This window comes from Rhea americana, unplaced genomic scaffold, assembly GCF_003343005.1.
Source record: "Rhea americana isolate MKP2758 unplaced genomic scaffold, rheAme1 scaffold_1, whole genome shotgun sequence".
Classification (NCBI taxonomy): domain Eukaryota; kingdom Metazoa; phylum Chordata; class Aves; order Rheiformes; family Rheidae; genus Rhea; species Rhea americana.
The window spans coordinates 5,878,973-5,893,918 of record NW_028185038.1 but is presented as its reverse complement, the minus strand read 5'-3'; the positions used below and the strand labels follow the sequence as shown (position 1 = coordinate 5,893,918).

The following is a 14,946-nucleotide window of genomic DNA, read 5'->3' as shown; positions in this document are numbered from 1 at the left end:
GTCTTAAGCTACCTACTCTGGATTTTCTAAGCTATCATATTTTCTCTGTTTCTCACTGCCTTCCAGAGGTTAGGGTCAAGCTTTGTTTTCTCTCCATTGCAGAGAACTGGACACATTAGCTGAATTAACAGTAGATCATTATATAGATACTATTGGCAGTATTTCACCAAAACGAATCAATTCTCATATCTTATACTTTTGTCCTTCTATAGCACCATGATCTGGGGAGGAAAAAAAAGTGTACTGCTGGTTGACAACGACTTAAGAGATTGCTACCTTACCTGCTGCACTGACTTCAATATTCTGAACATTTGTATACTTAACCCTCCTCCTCCCCCCCCCAACCTATCTATTAAAGGATTTTAATTTCTTAATTTTTTCCTCTTTCAAACAGGAAACGGCATCTGAGGTCTAGGATCGTAGATTCCCCCACAGGAAAAGGTAGACAGATGTAAGCATTTTACATAGGTGAGAAATGAGGTGACTTGCAAAACATTACAAAATCAATCAGCAACATGTTTGGGAAAATAAATAAATGAACAGCAATGTTGACCCTTATCTTCCTGTTTTAGTAACAGACAATTTATTTCAGAGAGACCAGATTTAAGATAAGAAATTAATTCCTGGAAGTTATTTAACCATTCTAGACATTCAATTTTACTTTCAAAGATACAAATGGCTACTTTATTAATTGAATAAAATTCATTATAAAAATACTTTAATATAGTATAAATGCTTTTTGTAAACTCAAAGCATCTTCCCATAATGGGTACAAAATAAATACAAATATGTTTCTGTGTTAACCTATGGAATAAGTAGTGTGATTAAAAACAATCTGAGGCAAACATTATGTTGTCTTTTTCATAATGCAAGAAATAGTTCAAGTAAGTCAAACATGACCTGCAAGAAAACAACTGGAAGAGTCCCTTACCTGCCGAGAGATGGAGCTGCTTGTAGGATCTGGCACCGCAGAAATAAGGTTGGCAGTGCTCTTTCTATGAACACTATTCATACCAGGCATTTTAGTGATTTTACAGGCTTTGCTACTAGAACTAGAGTTTTTACGTTTTTTTCCTTCTGATTTGTCGAAAGAAAGGGGTAGAGAAGACACTGCATTATGTGCTCCCAGGGAGTGGTCCCCCGAGTGGTGCACAAGAGAAGATACAGACAAATTAGAAGAGTCAATACTGCTTACTACCATGCTCATATGTTTTACTGAGTCTGCTGAACTACTTGATAATGAAGTCCGTCCTGAGGGCTCCGATTTGGCACTGAGTGGGCTTGTTCCATTATTTGTATTGTGCACAGACATACTGTTATAGGAAGATGTAGCCTGATAGGAGTTCAAAGTTGAGCTGGGGTTCAGGACACAGTTCTTTTTGTGGGACCCTGAAAATGAAGATGAGGAAGATGTCTGCAAAGATAATGAAGACGACGATGACGACTGCGGCTTTTTCTTTTTGTTACTTGAAGACTCATCACTACGAGATGACAGGTCTTTAACTTTTGAGGATTTGCTGGTTTTTGTTTTGGATGGCTTGTGGGATGGGGAAGGGATGACTGCCGGCACTGGTGACACAGCTGATGGCGCTTTGAAAGTTGAGTCCATGATACTTAAACTTGCAGCCACATGAGGAAAAGCTGTAGTGTGCGACATGATCGAATTTGTATCCGACGCCGTCACAAAGGCTGCATTTGGTAACATGGCTGACGTCATTATGTAAGAAGAGGTGATTCTTGAACTGATAGGTGTTGAAGGAATATACACTGCACTAGGGTTGCTGAAAGGCTGCAAGACTGATCCTGGAAAAGGAGTGGAGGCATGTGCTGCTGGAGAAGGCATGGGGCTATCTGCTGCAGGAGGAATTTTCCTGAAGATGGGGGGAGGGGAGGGAAGGAGGAGGAGGAGAACAAACAGAAGAAGAGGTTTAGATATATATTTTCCATTCCATCTAAAAATTTCCACTTGAACAATGCAGATAGGAAATAACTTCCTGAAAGGACTTTAAAAAAGTCAAGCATAGGTCATTCTGATTATGACTCCTACCAATCACATGAACTTTAATATTCACAGTGCAAAGCAAGTTCTGTAGTCTACAACAGTSTAAAATGTTTTTACTTCTGATTTTTTTTCTTCTTTTTAGACTTGCAATTCAGACATTAAGTAATTGGGGATTAAGAAAATAGTATAAATAAAGGGCCAACACATGAGTTTTAATATTGTAAGGATTCAGTAAGGCTGAATCCTGAAGTGCGTTTTCCTAAAAATGTATTTTAAAATGAGGCACATTAAATCTATGAAGGTAGTGGAGATCTGACAGAAGACTAGGTAAAGAAATATGCAGCATAATTTTTCCTACAAAATTCTGTCATGACATATTCTTTGCAGTACCTCCACTAATCCAGAACTGTCTTATACTTCAGCACAAGGGCTTCACGTGGCAATTAACTGTATAATGTTGCCATTTAATCACTTTCTTACAAATTTAGTTTCATTTTCCTTTCCTATTTTACAAAACAATTCAAAAATGCAAATAAAATGCCTGCTTGTAGACCTATAAATGTGCTAGTCACTATTGTTTTGTGCTTTGCTTGAAAGTGCAAGTTGTAGAACAGTTTAAATAGTAACCTAAACTTATAAATTAGATTGATGAGGGTCACAACGGAGTCAGTTCTAAGGTTTGTGAATCACTATCACTGAGGTTAAAGAGGAATCAAGTGATTTAGTTCATCCCTTTCCCAATGCGCTATTCCCAAGGGCTCATCTGAGAGCTGGTTAGTCAGAATTAGCTAGGGAAGTTATTCTTTAGTTTCACTGATACTGAAAAATTGACAGAGTATTAATGTTTGGTAAGCTCTATAACTAGTTGAATACTATTCAAAGAATAAAACATAATAATACCACCCGTGAAATTAGCAGAATATATTCAACTTCCTTTCTACAAAGCCACTAATAGTTTATCTTCTATCACTTTATATAGCCCAGTGTTAACAAAGAATTAGACTTCCATAATGTCTCTTACAAAATTATTATGTGGTCTTTTCTCATCATTTGAACCAATATTTAATTCTCAATTTAATTCTATTTCTCTTGGTTAATATCCTATACATCACCAGCTCAGCATTTGTTATCCTTCATGTTGACATCTTTTTAATATTTAGATTTACTTTTCCCCTCAAAGAAGTATTCCTAATCAATCTTTTATGGGGTGTTAGTGCTTTATCATAACCTAAATCCTAACTAGAGATGTTCTGTCTTGCTGTTCTTCTCATGGAGACTCTCAGAACACAATGCTCACAACAGAAATGCACATGGGGTTACATGCAGACTCTGCGGACAAAAATGAGCAAGTTTACTGCCCAGGACTTGCTCTGCAACTTTGAACAAGCTGCTTACAAGATCAGTTTCTCAGTTTCCTTATTTGTAAAGAAGGGGCAATAATCTTAGCCACCTTTACAAAATACTCTGGGGACTAGGGATGAAAGTACTTAATTGTTACTGTTCTCAAATTATGACCTTGCAATCTTTACCCCTTGTCTCAGCTGGATGAGCCATAGCTACAGCTCTGCACTAGCATCAGTTAGAAAATAGTAGTTTTACACATGCCCCTGCTTGGGGAAGACAAGGAAAAGTGTCCACAGGAGGGCTGAGGGTAACAGGAATACAACAGGGGATCAAGCACTGTGAGCTTCTTGTATTCTGTAAACACATAAGTATTGATGTAATTCATTACAATATTAGAGATTCCAGAAAGAGCTAGATTTTGAAAAAAAAAAAACATTTAGAACTGGATTTAGTTTGAGCAGGATGAGGCCTGTTTATTTCTTGTACCACAGAACTAATAGAGAGATTGGTTTTGTTCTTCATGATAGGGGCGATACTAGTGACAYGTTTTCTCAGATGCATGAATGTCTCTTCCCCTGACAAACAAAACCAATAGATAAAAAGTTTTCATCCTTCTATTTGGAGATACCAAATTAGTTTTATTTGTGGAAGGCAAAACAGAGAGTGGCACACTCTAGTATAAACAGCTGAACTTATAAGTTAGGAGGGAGGACCCCCTTGCAGATCAAGCACTAGCTGAATAAAAAAACCCATGAAACTGGCCCTTTTATGGTAAGCCCACCCATTTACAAAATAGGTCTCCCAGGGTACTAGCAGTTATCATTAAGTTCCCAGGTTAGTCAGACAAGTCAAGCTTTAGTGTTTCAAAATATGTGTATATATATATATATATAAAAAAAAACCACCCAAACCTTGTTTATCTAATGGCTGCCATCCAATGAATATAACACAGTCCTGATAAACAGTAACACAAAACACTGCACTTCAGTGTCATTATATTGGAATACACATACACGTACCACAGCAGAATACAAAAAAGCCCACCTTATCTGTAGATCCCATGAGGCTTCCAAATATTTAATCTTTTTGATTTTATATATATATACACGTACTAATTTTTTTATATATATATATATATATATATATATACACACACATGTATATTTTTTATATATATAATGCATGCGCATAGCCAACGCCTACAGTGTTAAAACCTGAACCATGTGATACAGAGGTGTTCAATATGCATTCATAAATAGAATTTTAAGACTTCAAAGCCAGTGAGTTTAGAGGACATTGGACTAAAACAGAACAAAAAAAAAAAATCCCTAAAACAAAACAAAACAAAAAAACACCACACGTTTTACGCTATCTTACACACTCTGGCAAAGGTCTTAAAAAAGACACTGAACAAGAAATCTGATGTGTGATACAAGTATAAAAAAGTTTTCCATCCAGTTTTGAGGGAAAGAGTAGCATGCAAAGGTCCCCTGCTCTACATAACCTGTTGTCTGGTCAGTAGTCTCCAGAGCTGTTTTAACAGCAGAGAAAAGGACAGTTTGGTATGTTTATTTCAATAGAGACACTTTTGCAAAGTTCAGCAAAGATTAGGTGCATCAGTGCATTTTTCTAGTTCTCTAATATTATGTCCATGATGTCAAGAATAACTTACAGGCCTCTTAGCAAATCTCAGGCAGAAACTAACCTGTGTGTAATACAACTATATCATAGCAAAACCTATCTCCAAACCCAGAACAGATTGGGCTTTAATGCACCTAAATGTTAACAGATCTTACAAAATTAGAAATTTTAAAGTATCCACCAATTATAAAACTCTCACTTACTTCCACATCTGTGAATTCAAATGTTTTTCTACCATGGAGTTTAGTGCGAATCGAAAATGGTCCCATCTTCTATCAAAAACATAGTACCCTCTTCCCATTAAGCGACTGCCATATGAACAAAACTGAAAGAAAAAAACATTTTGGTGTGTTCTATAAATTAAAAAAAATATTGATACATTATAAACTATAGATCAAGAAACATATGTATTATACAGAAAAAAACTTTAGAAAGGTATTTTCCACTATCTACAGTATAATTGATTTTTGTATGACATATGAAATACATGCCTAATGTTTCAGGTTATTGTAAAGTATGCTTCATACTTCACTAACAATTCAGTTTACTCTCACGTAGCTATACGTAGCAGAGAATATATATAAATCCTTAGGTACTCTTAGGAGAGCAATTCTAGCTAATACTACTACTACTGCCTCAAAAATACTGTTATGCTATTCTGTGCACATTAATCTCATAATTCTGTAAGAGGAATCAAAATAGAGCTGAAGAGGAAAAAGACTCAATGGGACTATCTTTAGTATCTATTTCATAAAGAAACAAACTAAAGACATTTCAGTAAAAGAAAATAAAGCATCACCTATGGCACATCCTCTACAAAAGGGCACCCAATACACTCTTCAGAATGTATGAAAAATCAACCAAAGGACAAACAAATATTTTCTGAATTCTGCAAAACTCAGGAGTATCTGCATCATTTCTTCCGTAAAACTTTCTGAATTAATTTTAAACCACAGTTAAAAGGTATTTGGGGGGAAGATCTACCCTTTCTTTTAGGTCATTCTTACTGATCTCACATTAGGTAGAGAAGTGGCGTTTGCGAAAGAGAGAGACTTACTATAAATCACTGTGTTTTCACGATAGCTCTCCAATGTGTAGGGAAAAAGTCAAACACTGGCAAGAGGAGAAGCTACTGATGCAGTAAAAGCAGCAGAAGTTTATACTACTTTTGAGCTGATCAGACAGTGAGGGTGTGACTAACTTTTTATCTTCAGTCTGTTTCATAGCAAGGTTAAACAAATTATTATAAACCACCATCTAGTCGAAAAACTAACCTCGCTTTGCAGTCAAACAGCTCAGTTAACACTGAGAGGTAGTTTATGAAGCTACTGCCTTTTCACTGTTGATTACTACACCACTTAGTTGAGAGAAGAAGTATCTAAGGAAAACTCTTAGGACACCTTTATATCAAATTTAGCAAGGCAGTTTAAACTGCTGAAGGTGATTAAAATCAATCTCTTCTGACTTCACATCAACATGAACTAGAAGCACTTGCACTATCAATAATTGCTTTAGTTGAGACCTGCTAACTAAGATTTCAAAGAAGAGATGAAGCAGTCAGATTTGCCTTGCAACAGCACTAGAATCCTACAACAAAATGACTAGTGGTACTGACAACCATGCCTCACTGATCACACCTACACAAGAACTGGCTGGATTTGGATTATTCTTTAAATTGTGTGGACACAAGTGCAGTGAGCCTTGAGCATTCAATTCATAAGGAAGGAGCAGGCCAAAAAGCTCACCAGGCCAAACATGCATGGTAGACGTGAGCAAAGATCAGCATTCTCTAGGAACAAAAATAAGGGGAATACAGAACTACGAGGCAAGCAGGAGGCTACTGGATATCATTTTGTTATACGGAATATAGTAAGAATTCTTATCTACTAGCTAAGAACCATATATGCAGTTTCATCTCATTTCTGTTCATCTCATTTTTTGTAGTGTCCTACCTTTACACATTCTCCTTTACTCCAGGAAAGACAGACAAAGTTACTATTATCACAGTACTTAATTTTACTGTGCACATCATATAGAAAGCATACAGCTGGGCATTCACTAACTGGATTCCTTGATCTTTATGAGAAGTGACTGCTCAAAAGTTCAATAGTTCTCCCATTACTTCTTGCATTGTACTATGTAAACAAATACACACTGCAGATAAAATGCCATATGACTGCCCTTACTCCTTACAATAAAATTTGTTACTAATATGGGGGAGAGACAGAAGAGCTGCCAGAGAAACACACACTTAAGCCACTTCCAGAGCAGATGGGCTATGCTGTGCTGTACCCTCTCCATTTCTAGACGAATGAAGCAATAGCTTCTATGTCCAGATATATTTACATAAATGATACTTAATTATTGCTTCAAAACAAACTACAAAAATGAGTTACAAAGCACTGTAATAACACTTTGCTGCCATATGATTTTCTGAGCTATAACCAGTCACAAGGGTTAATTTTATAAAAACTGAGACAAAGATTATCGGTTCATGTTATTTTTAAAACAATGCAACTCTTCTCAGTTTAGCAGAATTATGCCTGATTTACAGTCTACTGAGACAAAGGTCTAGAACTACAACTTCATTTTATTTTCTTTTTCTCATCCTGTCCTGAAGCCTAGTAATGTCACATGCACTGACCAGTCTTATCCTCCTATCTTAACCAATCCATACCACTGTTTTCTGTCTGATGTAGTTGTCCTTTTCAGAATACATTTTTTGGGGACATAAGGTCATAATTCCTTACATTTTTACTAAATTGTATCTTTTTTTCTCCCCTCCCTCATCACACAAGAATTACAGCCAGGCATGCCAGAGACAGAGACATACCCCAAGAGGTCTGGGATGGTGTCCAGAAAAATGACAGTCTAATTTCTCAGATTCTTCAGCTCCATCCACTTCTCCTTCATCACTGGATAATCTGCTAGTTAAATCTCCTCCCACAGAAGGCAATGGCAGTTCTGGTACATACCCACTGTGGTTTGAAGAACTGTTGCTGTTGATGCTATTTGCAGATGATGGTCTAGAAGGAGAAAATACATTTTAAAACCAGTGTTCAAAAGGCTCTGTAAAACCACTTGCCAGAGGCAAACTTCAAGTAAATTATGCAAGAAATGAACATACACAGAAGGAAAGTAAAAGATAAAGAATACCTGGCATTTGGTCTTGTCAGAAAGACGTCATGGGTTATCATCAAGTTAATGTTAATGAAAGTACATTTGTATTGCTTGAAATTACATTGGAAATTTGCCATAAAGCTGAGTTTAAGATTTTCAGAGAGGCAAAATATATTAAAAATGCAAACAAAAATAAGATGTGTAACATCTGTTTACATACCACCATTACTATGCTACCGGATAAATCCTGAAAGTCCAGCTATGAAATTTTATTTCATACAAAAGTTCTACTTAYATCAGTATAGTAAATATAACAGGAGTGTTTGGCTTACTTGCTCTACAGCTAGTTTAGTAAATGAAGAAACTGGAAGCACCTCCTAGAGCATSTATGTTTTCTTTACCTTTGCTAAAACTCAATAAAACAAAGAGGGAATGTCTCTGCACCACCAGGGTGCAATGGTGCCCTGCCTTTCAAAATAAACTTGTAAACAAGTCAAATTAGAAGGGGAGATGAGAAGGATTCTTAATTACTGTCTATACAAGCAAGTATGTGATGTACGCAAACTCTTTGAGATTGGAGGACATGTTCACACTGAGCAAGATCGGAAGATTAAAAAAACAAGCTATCATTTAGTCCTCAGTAATCTAGTAAATTTATGCTATCAGGACATAGCACGAGCCTGTGGACAGATGACCTCTTCTGAACTGAGCAGGCATTGCTCAACAATGTCCAACTACTAGAAATTACTGCTGCGGTAGCTCTTCAGGGGACAGATTGTGCGAGTGCTCCTTAGCCTTCTTCAGGAAAAGTCGGCCAGGTCAAGCTAAGTCACTTGAAGTAAAACCAGCAACCTGCTGCAGCAGACCAGGAAGCACTCCCAGAACCTCCTCCAGTACCAGAGCTGCAGGCTTGCTGAGTCCCAGCAGAGAGCCAGGCTGCTTTTCTCTGGCACAGCTGCTTGCAAAAGCAGACAAGATGACAGAACAGAGGTACTGCAGTAGAAACAGAAGCATGAGTTGTATAAACACAAAATGTAACTACTAAAATCATCTTCCTCACATATCATTCTACCTTTCTTTGGGAATTCTTCACCTGGCTYTCACTGAATCCCATGCAAGTTTTGTTTGACTGTAACGCCTACTAAAAACATCTGCCAGTCCCTCTGTGCCCCCCTCTATGTAAGGGCCATATAAGATCCTTCTTTTAATGATAATTATGTAGGCTTCTCACCAACTTACTTACATGTATTCTTTTATTGCCCATTCACTTAAAGTCCTGCAATACCCATCTCTGTCATGGTATGGCTAAAACTTCACTATGACTTGATGAACATATAGAAAACACTGGAAATGGCTGTTTCCGAAAAAAAAAATGGCGAAAGCAGATGTAGCAAATATCTGTTTGAGATAGGGACAGTATCTTTGTACAAATGCCCCTAAATAGGCACCCAAAACTAACTTAAGCCTTCTGGAAAGAAAATAAACAATAAAGAAAATAAACACCCAACTAGCTTAGCTATTCCAGCCAAAACTAGTACAGAAGAAAATATAYGAGAAGTTTATCAGGCAATAATTAGAATTCAGTTGATTCAGGAACTCATACTAGTTCTTCTAAATGTGAAAGAGTTTCACTGATGTCTTTAGAAGTTTGGATTGTCTCTCTGAAGCCTGTTTTTGGATTGTCTTTCTAAAGTCTGTTTTGTCCAGAAAGAAAAATCTTCTAAATGGGGAATGATATACTCCAAACAGTTTCAAATTAATAGCTTTAAAACCCAGATGTTTATATCTTCACTTACACTAAATTACACCTTTCTTCACAAGTTATTCCACTGATAGCACCAGTGAAGTATCTGCAGAGGAAATTTCTACTTAAACRTGAAAATTTGGTCCCCCAGTACCTGTCCCGATTCATCTAAACAGACTCTTATTCCAAAATGTGTCAGAATATTCTGAATGTAAGTGTTTTTAACTATTACTGACGATTTTAGCCAAAACATCCAGCTAGTGTGACATTCAGAAGAGAGGATGGGCACCACTACTTACTCCATTTCCAGTCAGGCAATAGGTACTGTAGAGAGATTTATGTTAACCTAAGTGTACTGTATACTTTCTACTGCTGAAACTCTTATATTAATATATATTTAATCATTCAATAGCACAAAAAAGTACAGAATGTATACTGCATAAGCTGTACACAAGAGTAAGGTATTTGTTACAGTGACATCAGAATGCAGCAGTTCACACTGAAGAACCACTTACCTTGGAAGTGCAGAATTTGGTGGTCTAGATTTTGCAGGAGAAGTTACTTTAGATTCTTGCCCAGAGTTCACTGAAGATCCTGACAGAGAGTCTTGTGCTGGTGTGGGCTGGCTCTGATAGCTTTCCCTTATAGATGTTGGATGCTCTTTGTCTTTTGCAACTTCTTTTTCCCTGGACCGAGCTTTGTGTTCAGCTAGAAGGATGTCAAACTGTTTTTTACGGCCTGGAACTGCTCGTCGATGGTTAAGTGAATGAGTCTAAAAATAGGGTGGTTAAAAAGTATTTGTGTGTGCATGATATTGTTTATAAGTCCTCTATACTTCTGATACACTACAACTCTAAAAGATAAAAATCTACTTTAAACAACTTTAGGCACAGTTATGGAAATAAAGCTGTTATGCCACATTATCTTTGATAATTTTTGAAGTCATTCACAAGAAATCCCAATGTCAATGCTAAAATTACTTTTTGCAACAATTTTCATAATATATACTACTGACTTACCTTTTCTAAGGTAGTAAATGTTATTCCAATAATTTTAGTATATAATATTAAGAAATAAAACCACTGTAGCTCTTAGCTTACAATGAAAAATTGGTTTGATTAGATTGAAAAATATGAATACATAGTGAAGCAAATTATCTGATTATCTCTACTGACAGGCAACACATACACATATAAATGTTCGTYATAAATGTTGTTGCTACTCTTTGACATGAGCCTTATTATTATTATAAGGGCAGCCTACAAGTAATTTCTTGTGGGAAAATCACGTTCATTTTAACTAAAAATTGACTATAACACTGTTGTACACATGAACCAAAAAAGGAGCATTTTAAATAACACTCGTRCTTCTACATGAAACATTAATGCCTTCTGCATAACAAAATGATAAGAAGAAAAACATCTTTTTAAAAATATCAGTGGAATAATGCAGATGCTCTGATTCAAAGAAACAGAATTACTCAAAAGAATTACCTGAGGACAGCGTCTGAATACCATACCCATTGTCTGTAAGACAGGAGCAGGTATGACCTCTCAAACTACTGTGGTGGGATTTAAACTATAACAAAGCATCTGATATTTTATCTTCTAAGAAAAATACCTTGCAGGTGAGCGATCTTGTGCAAGGTTTCTTTGTTTCAGGATCCAGTACTCCACAGTGTTTATTTGGGTCAAATTCTCTTTCTGTTTGAGGACAGGAAAAAAAAGGGGGAGGGGAAGGGGAGGGAAAAAGATTATTCCAGAAATTTTAACCAGGCATAACTTTTGCCTGATAGTACTTGATTTAACCAGGCGCAACTTGAACCACCATGCCCAACACCAGCACCCTGTAATAGTGCCACGTGAGTCATTAATACAATTAAGCATTTTTTTTATCCTTACATGTTTCATATTATTCAGAGCAGGATTTCAACCACAGACTTCATSGGAGTAAGGCTGTGTGCTCCAAGCACAGGCCTAAGTGACCTGCCTCTGAGTTCACGTCTCTCTCTACCACTAGCTCCCTCTGAGGAGCATTTGCGAATCTGGCCTCTGAGTTTGGCTGCCTAATTTAAGATACCCACAGAGAACATATCACACATGTTTAACGTTATGTCTTTGAAACRCTCAAACTCTGAAAATCAACCAATGGTGTCTGAAAAGGTAAATACAAGATTACTAGTGCCATTAGGGAAAAAAAAATCTAGATCTCTYTTTCAGGAAGTACAAAAGTGTGTTAGTTCGTATTTCCCGAAGTCACTAAGCTTAAAGTTTATAACAATTTTGAAAAAGATTGTTTAATCATTAACAACACTAGAACTGCATTTAATATTTAATGTGGTATATTTGCATATTTCAGTCATTAATATTTTAATATTTTTATACCACATAGAGCATCACCTCCTTTAGATTAGGTTTAACATAATATTAGGTTTTGTACTAAAGGACAGCAACAAAAACATGGATGTATACTTTTTAGTTTATGCCACCAAAAAATCTACAATTATCTTTACATACCTAGACATCATATGTTATCAGTGGCAAGGCTGATTTGTTTTAATTTGATAGTGGAATATAAACTATTTGCCGAAGTCTATTTTAACTAGACAATTGTGTTGTATTCAGAGATAATAAACACTTCTACTTAAATACAATTTAAAATCTAAAAACTCTTTACGAACAAAAAGAATCAGTGCCAAGATGGAGAAAGCAATTCACAGCTATACTAACATGCTGAGACAGCCTCACAGTAGCAGAGTAACTAGAAGAAGAAACTGGACGCCAGGTAATCTATATTAGACAACTCCCATCTTCCAGACATCAGCATTACTAATGSTAATAGTAGCAGTATTGTGCTATCTGGACTTAAAATGATAGAGTAAACATTAAATAAATGGTTATGTTATTGGCTTAGCAGCAGAGATGTACCAAAAAGTGATCTTGGAAAAACAGTTGGCTGTATATCTTTTGGTGAAASGCAGAAGGAACTCACAGCTGTCACAAGTAGTTATAGGTGCTGTGACTTTCACAGCACAGCAGAAACAAAAATATATCTGTGTTTGACTAAAAAAAAAAAAAAGATTTTTTTTACCTAATAGATGAGAATGTGTGTTTACATTCCCTACCCTAGTTTTTGAGTTCATAATGTGCCTATCACAGCTTCTTGAATCATCTGCCTAAAATCTTTCAATACAAATTTAAAAATAAACTGAACAAAATATATGGACTCATAAATATGCACTTGAATAAAAAATGCCATTAAGAGTGTCCTGATCAGGCAAGACTTTCAGGACTGATTATAGGAGAAGTCAGTTTTATAGGAAGCTGTATAGAGGTAAAAATCAACATAAATTGGAGCCAGAAGTGGAAGCCTCTGCCATCTACAGAACAAAATAACATGCTCTCTCTGAGAAAATACTAAGCAAACAGGAAACCGCTTCTCCTGGCTGAAGCTTATATGGACTTTTCAGAGGAGTCATAAATTGTTAGCTACAGATGCGCCTGGCTTGGGCAACATGTTAAATGAAGATCACTGCCTTCTTATTGATAATGAAATATACTTTCTGACTACTTTTATATTAGGTAATCCATAACATGAGACTCCCCAGGCCCTCGTACACAAGCACACTTTGGGAATGCTGTTTCTCCAGAACGGATCCCACCTAATCACATTCAGTGGTCAGAGCGAAGCAGCATTAGAGCTCCACCTAAAGAAAAGGTAGGGTCAGAAGTTAACTGTCTCAAACTCCTGTTTGCAACAGAAAAAACAGTCCTGGTTTAAATTGGACATCTGTATTCTTACCTTCTTAGCTTTGCCCCTGAGGAAACAGGAACTAAATAACTTTTTTTTTTTTTTTTTTTTTTCCCAATTTGCTGTTTGGTGACACTGATCTACTTGTGCTGGGCAGCTACAGACTGTCTTTTGTGGTTCCATGAGCTGTTTCCTCTCTTGCCTGCAACAGCTCTCCTGAAAGGAGGGCACGTTCATTCATCACCCACACAACCACTAACTCTCAGCAAAGAAAGCAACTTTAGCCACAGTCAGGGGAATRGGATGAGAGAAAGTGGAGGTTGCTAAAAAGGAAAGAAAACGATGTAAACCAGCCAGACTTATTACAAAGCTCAAAAATTAACAGCTGTACAGTTCCACAGCAGAGAACTGAAGGGATCTTAAATTTCCCAGTCACCTTTTCATTCTTTCTATGTGAAAGAAATTAAATCTGTATTGTAGCTAAAATAATCATCTCATTGACCTTCCAAGATCTTTATGTCAGCCTTTGTAGAGTTCTGTATAGTAACAGAGAGGCATTCATCCTACTGACACAATCTACATAAAATTTATAGTGTTTACAGAACTTCTCTGTTACTTGCATCATCACTAATTTATTATTTCCTCAATATGTGAGACAACAGGAGCAAGATTTAATGGATTCTAAATCTGATGAGAAGAGCTTTTTTTTAAAAAAAATCATGGATTTGATAACCATTTAAAAGTAAACTAACATCCATCAAGAGTACTGAACAGTCCTACGCAGAGCCATAGCCTATTTAGAAGTTTCCACTAGTGAAACTTCCCTGGTCCTGAAGAGACAGTGAACGACAGCTTACAGATGGACTAACGATGGAGCGTCACCTCCATGGAACAAAGCTTGAAGGAAGGCCCTACAGAAATGATTCACCTTTATGAACACAGTGCAGTGAGCACTCACACTGAGTAAGTCCAAATATCACCTACAGTCCTGTGTCACTACAGGTAGTGCGTGACATAAGCAAAGCAGGCATCAGTTTCAACTGCCTAAGAAACTACTCAAAACTGATTATTAAAAAAATTAAAAATCTAAAAAAAGCTTCAGAACATTAAAGGAAAGAATGGCTTAAAAGAAATCAGTATTTTAAATTAATTGTAAAATATATATAGTTACTCATTAGACTAACAAATTGGATCTTACTACATGACACTGAAGGTATAAAAGCCAAATTGCTTCTCATTTTTTAGCTTTGTGGAATTCTATCATGAACAACTGTTTTGTTTTCTTATAAGCCACCTTTAACTAGTTAAGAAAGAAATCACTGCCCTGCATGCTTTAAGGCAATGG

The 14,946-nt window shown here is 36.4% G+C and overlaps 1 protein-coding gene across 6 annotated transcripts in view; it reads right to left on the bottom strand.

The window, feature by feature from the left end:
- Positions 1–14,946, bottom strand: part of ATXN7L1 (ataxin 7 like 1) — a 122,993-nt gene that overhangs the window by 9,373 nt on the left and 98,674 nt on the right. For all 6 annotated transcript variants that reach the window (XM_085298046.1, XM_085298069.1, XM_085298055.1 and 3 more), the window contains 5 exons: positions 11,472–11,554; positions 10,367–10,623; positions 7,821–8,013; positions 5,191–5,312; positions 932–1,871 (listed from right to left, as the gene is read on the bottom strand). In XM_085298046.1, coding sequence (XP_085154172.1) covers positions 932–1,871; positions 5,191–5,312; positions 7,821–8,013; positions 10,367–10,623; positions 11,472–11,554 — 1,595 coding nt within the window. The remainder of the gene's footprint in view (positions 1–931; positions 1,872–5,190; positions 5,313–7,820; positions 8,014–10,366; positions 10,624–11,471; positions 11,555–14,946) is intronic.